Source organism: Lathyrus oleraceus, chromosome 2 (genome assembly GCF_024323335.1).
Source record: "Lathyrus oleraceus cultivar Zhongwan6 chromosome 2, CAAS_Psat_ZW6_1.0, whole genome shotgun sequence".
In the NCBI taxonomy this organism is placed as follows: Eukaryota; Viridiplantae; Streptophyta; class Magnoliopsida; order Fabales; family Fabaceae; genus Lathyrus; species Lathyrus oleraceus.
The window spans coordinates 320720098-320723761 of NC_066580.1; the positions used below are offsets into that span (position 1 = coordinate 320720098).

The 3664-nt window shown below is 42.5% G+C and overlaps 1 protein-coding gene across 1 annotated transcript; it reads right to left on the bottom strand.

Moving 5' to 3' along the window:
- Positions 1-1015: 1015 nt before the first annotated feature.
- Positions 1016-2802, bottom strand: LOC127123047 (uncharacterized). Its single transcript, XM_051053312.1, has 3 exons — positions 2571-2802; positions 2043-2381; positions 1016-1872 (listed from the first exon to the last, which is right to left on the bottom strand). Exons 1-3 carry the CDS (start codon positions 2800-2802, stop codon positions 1016-1018), a joined length of 1428 nt encoding a protein of 475 aa, XP_050909269.1.
- Positions 2803-3664: the final 862 nt, after the last annotated feature.

Consider the following 3664-nt stretch of genomic DNA (forward strand, 5'->3'; position numbering starts at 1 on the left):
GTGCAATAACTCTACCAACTCGGAGTGTACATGCTTGGAAAGAGATGCCCCAACTTTTACTTCCTTTTTATCGATTTCAGAACCCAAATTAATGACATCCACTGGTTGTTTGTATGACTGAATCTCTTTCTCTTCGTGCTAAAGGAGTCGTGCTAGTTCAGCTGGTAATTCACAATCTTCCTCACTGCCATCTTCAGCTTGGTTGATTGGAAATCCATAATTATAGTTGATTCTTACCATATTGTAATCAATAGTTTTGTTTTCTCTGCATATGATGATCTTATTTTACTATGCTTTTTTAATAAGGTGAAAAAAGGAAAAAGAAATCTTTTGCCATTTCGTTGTTTTTGGTGAAAAAGTAAAATAACTGAAAGAAAAGGGAACACAAGTTTTGCATGCAAAAAGTACTTTTATTTATTCACATAATACTTCCATTGGATTCCCCAATGACTGCCATAGTATGATCATTTTGGAAGCCGGTGTTGCTGAATTTGACTGGGTTGAACCACTTCTTCTTTGGGTTTACCTTGCATGTTGATGGGTGATAACCGATACCAAATATGTCATGCTTCTCTGTCACATCAACAACCTTACCCCAACCGAGAAGTGGGCCTTTCTCCAATGTCTGTTTGGCGCTTCTGACTGAAGATAGAATGGTGGCAGATGATTGGTCATGATTGGCGGCAGCAGAACTGTCTTCTTTAAATTCTAAATAGTGGAGTGGAGTCTCAATAATCCATTCATTTGTCTCAACATATCTGAATGATGAGTGTTCACTAACCAACAGGTCTTCTTCACCACACATGATTACCAGCTTATCATCAATCAAGAACTTTGGCCTTTGGTGCAACGTAGAGGTGACTACCCCAGTGGCATGAATCCACGGCCTACCCAAAAAACAACTATAAGTTGGTTTATTATCCATGACTTCGAAGGTAATGTTGAACTGGTGAGGTCCAACACAGATATGCAGATCAACTTCCCCAATAACCTATCTTTGGGAACCGTCAAAAGCTCAGACAATCAATGTGTTGGTCCTCATCTCGGGCCCTTTGAATTGTAATTGGCTTAATGTAGCTTTTGGCAGTACATTAAGCAAAGAACCAGTATTACCGAGGACTCGATATAGGAGAGAGTTTGTGCACATGACTAAAATGTGTAGTGCTTTATTATGGGTGTTTCTCTCAGGAGGTAGTTCTGCTTCATTAAATCCCAAATACCTACTGGCGGTGATATTAGAAACCACGTCGTCAAATTGATCGATTGTGATATCTTGCATCACATGAGCGGTATTTAGAACTGTCATCAATGTTTTACGGTGAGCATCAGAATTCAACAGCAGAGACAAAATGGATATTTTGGAAGGAGTCTGGTTCAACTGGTCGACGATCTTGAAGTTACTCTTCTTGATCAATTTGAGGAATTCCTGACTTTCCTCAAAAGTGATGCTCTTCTTATGACCTTTAACTTGCTCATTTTCAATCATCGGCCTTTTACTTCTAGACACTTTAGATTTTGCAGCTTTGTTGGCAATAATGTTCGTCGGCCTTGGAACAGTCGTCATGTTCGGAGTGGCTGGTAAAGTTTCCTTTGTCTGTGGAGTAGGAGTAGGAATGACCTTCTCTTTGGGAAGGATAAATGTGGGTGATGGAGACACCCTAGGCGTGTACTTTGGAGAGAATACACGACCACTGCGAGTCATGCCTCCCGTTCCAGTGATGTTAACGATTTCGGTGTTAGGAATACGAATTTCTTTTCCACCCAGATATGTTGTTGTCTTATAGTTCCAAGGCACCGCCTTGGTATTCTGAAAGGAAACGGACTGGGGACACGGAAGTGAATCGGTTGAATCCTCTTGGGAGGAGCTTCGACCTTATTTTTCCTATACACAATAGTTATTGGTTCGATTACTGCAACTTCTTCTACTGCCCTGGTCTTGGAGAATTGTATCAACCCCTGATCCATCAGCTCTTGCACACAACCCCTTAACTTGTCGCAATTGTCTGGATCATACTAACATATTGGGCAATCATCATGTATACCTGCTAGAAACCCAAATTGTTCAAGCCTTTTCAACACAACTGACAGCGGAGTCTTTACATCGTCGACCCTTAGTACAGATTCTATTGTTTCTTCGTCGATCACGGTGTTGACTGTTGAACCTCCGTGATTAGGAAGTGGATTCATTTTCATGTTAGGTTTTTCCTCGAAGAAAGACAGAACCTCTTGATCAATTAACTCTTGAATCCTCTTCTTGAGAGACCAACAATCCTCTGTGGAGTGTCCTATATACCCTGCGTGGAAGGCGCATGAGGCATTAAGATTATGATTACGATGAAAGGGAGGAGAGGCTGTTGGGAGTTCTTTTGGAACAATAGCCCCTACATGAATCAAATATGGCACCAGTTCAGCATACGACACTGGAATTTTATCAATCTGAGGGCGATTACCAAAACTATTCCTGTTATTCTGACCTCGACCTTGTCCTTTGTTGTCACGGTGGTATTGTTGATTCTGATTTTTCTGAGCAGGTGCTGGTTGTTGATTACTTTTCTATGGTTGATACTGACATGGCGGTTGTTGATATTGAGCAGCGGCGACATACGGATAAGGATAGTATGGCATAGGGGTCATCGGAAACTGATACTGGGGGTGGACACTTGTTGTCACAACATTTGTCTCCCCCTCTTTCTTTTTTGCGAAGCCCTCATGCGACCTCTTATTCGTTGCTTGAGGAGCGGTTGTATCTGTGATCTTCCTTGATTTCAGCCCATTTTCTACATGCTCACCGATAGTTACCATATATGCAAAGTTTGTAGACGAACTCACAATCATCTTCTCATAATACAACCCTTGGAGCGTACCCATGAAGATATCCACAAGTTCATTATATGAAAATACTTATCTGACCCTGGATGCCATCTCGCACCAATGTTGAGCATACTCTTTGAAGGTTTCATTTGATCTCTACGCTTGATTTTGTAACTGCATCCTTGTCGGAGCTATGTCAAGATTATACTTGTACTGTTTCAGAAATGCCTCAGATAGGTCTCTCCAGGACCGGATCTTGGTGCGTTCCAAACCCATGTACCAGTCTAGAGAAGCTCCAGACAGACTGTGTTGGAAGCAATGGATCAGCAAGTCATCATTTTCGATGTAGGACGCCATCTTCCTGCAATACATTGTGATATGACTACGAGGGAACCTTAGACCTTTGTATTTCTGGAGGTCTGGCACCTAGAACTTTTATGGAAGCACCACATTTGGAACTGGGCAAAGATCTCGAGCATCGATACTAAAGGATGAGAAACCCTCAATAGCCTTTATTTTGTCATCTAACAGCTGATAATCCGCCGGCCTGGCCTGATCAACAGCGGGAAGAGCGACCTGACTGGCTGGTCGAGCGGTTTCTGGAGCTATTTCCTGAACAGGCACATTCTGTGAAGTAAACAACATTTGTTGTGGATAGGAGAAACCAGGAGGCACTGTTCGAGCAGCGTGCACCATGTAAGGATACTCTCCTCCAGCTTGAGCATTGGGGGCCTGAGGTGCCCCAGTCTACACATACTGAAGTGCAGGATTGGTGGGTGCATAAGTCAGCATGGGCATAAAAGTTTCCCCAGAGTAACTGAATGGAGCAGCTTGATTGGTACTCGCAGCTTGA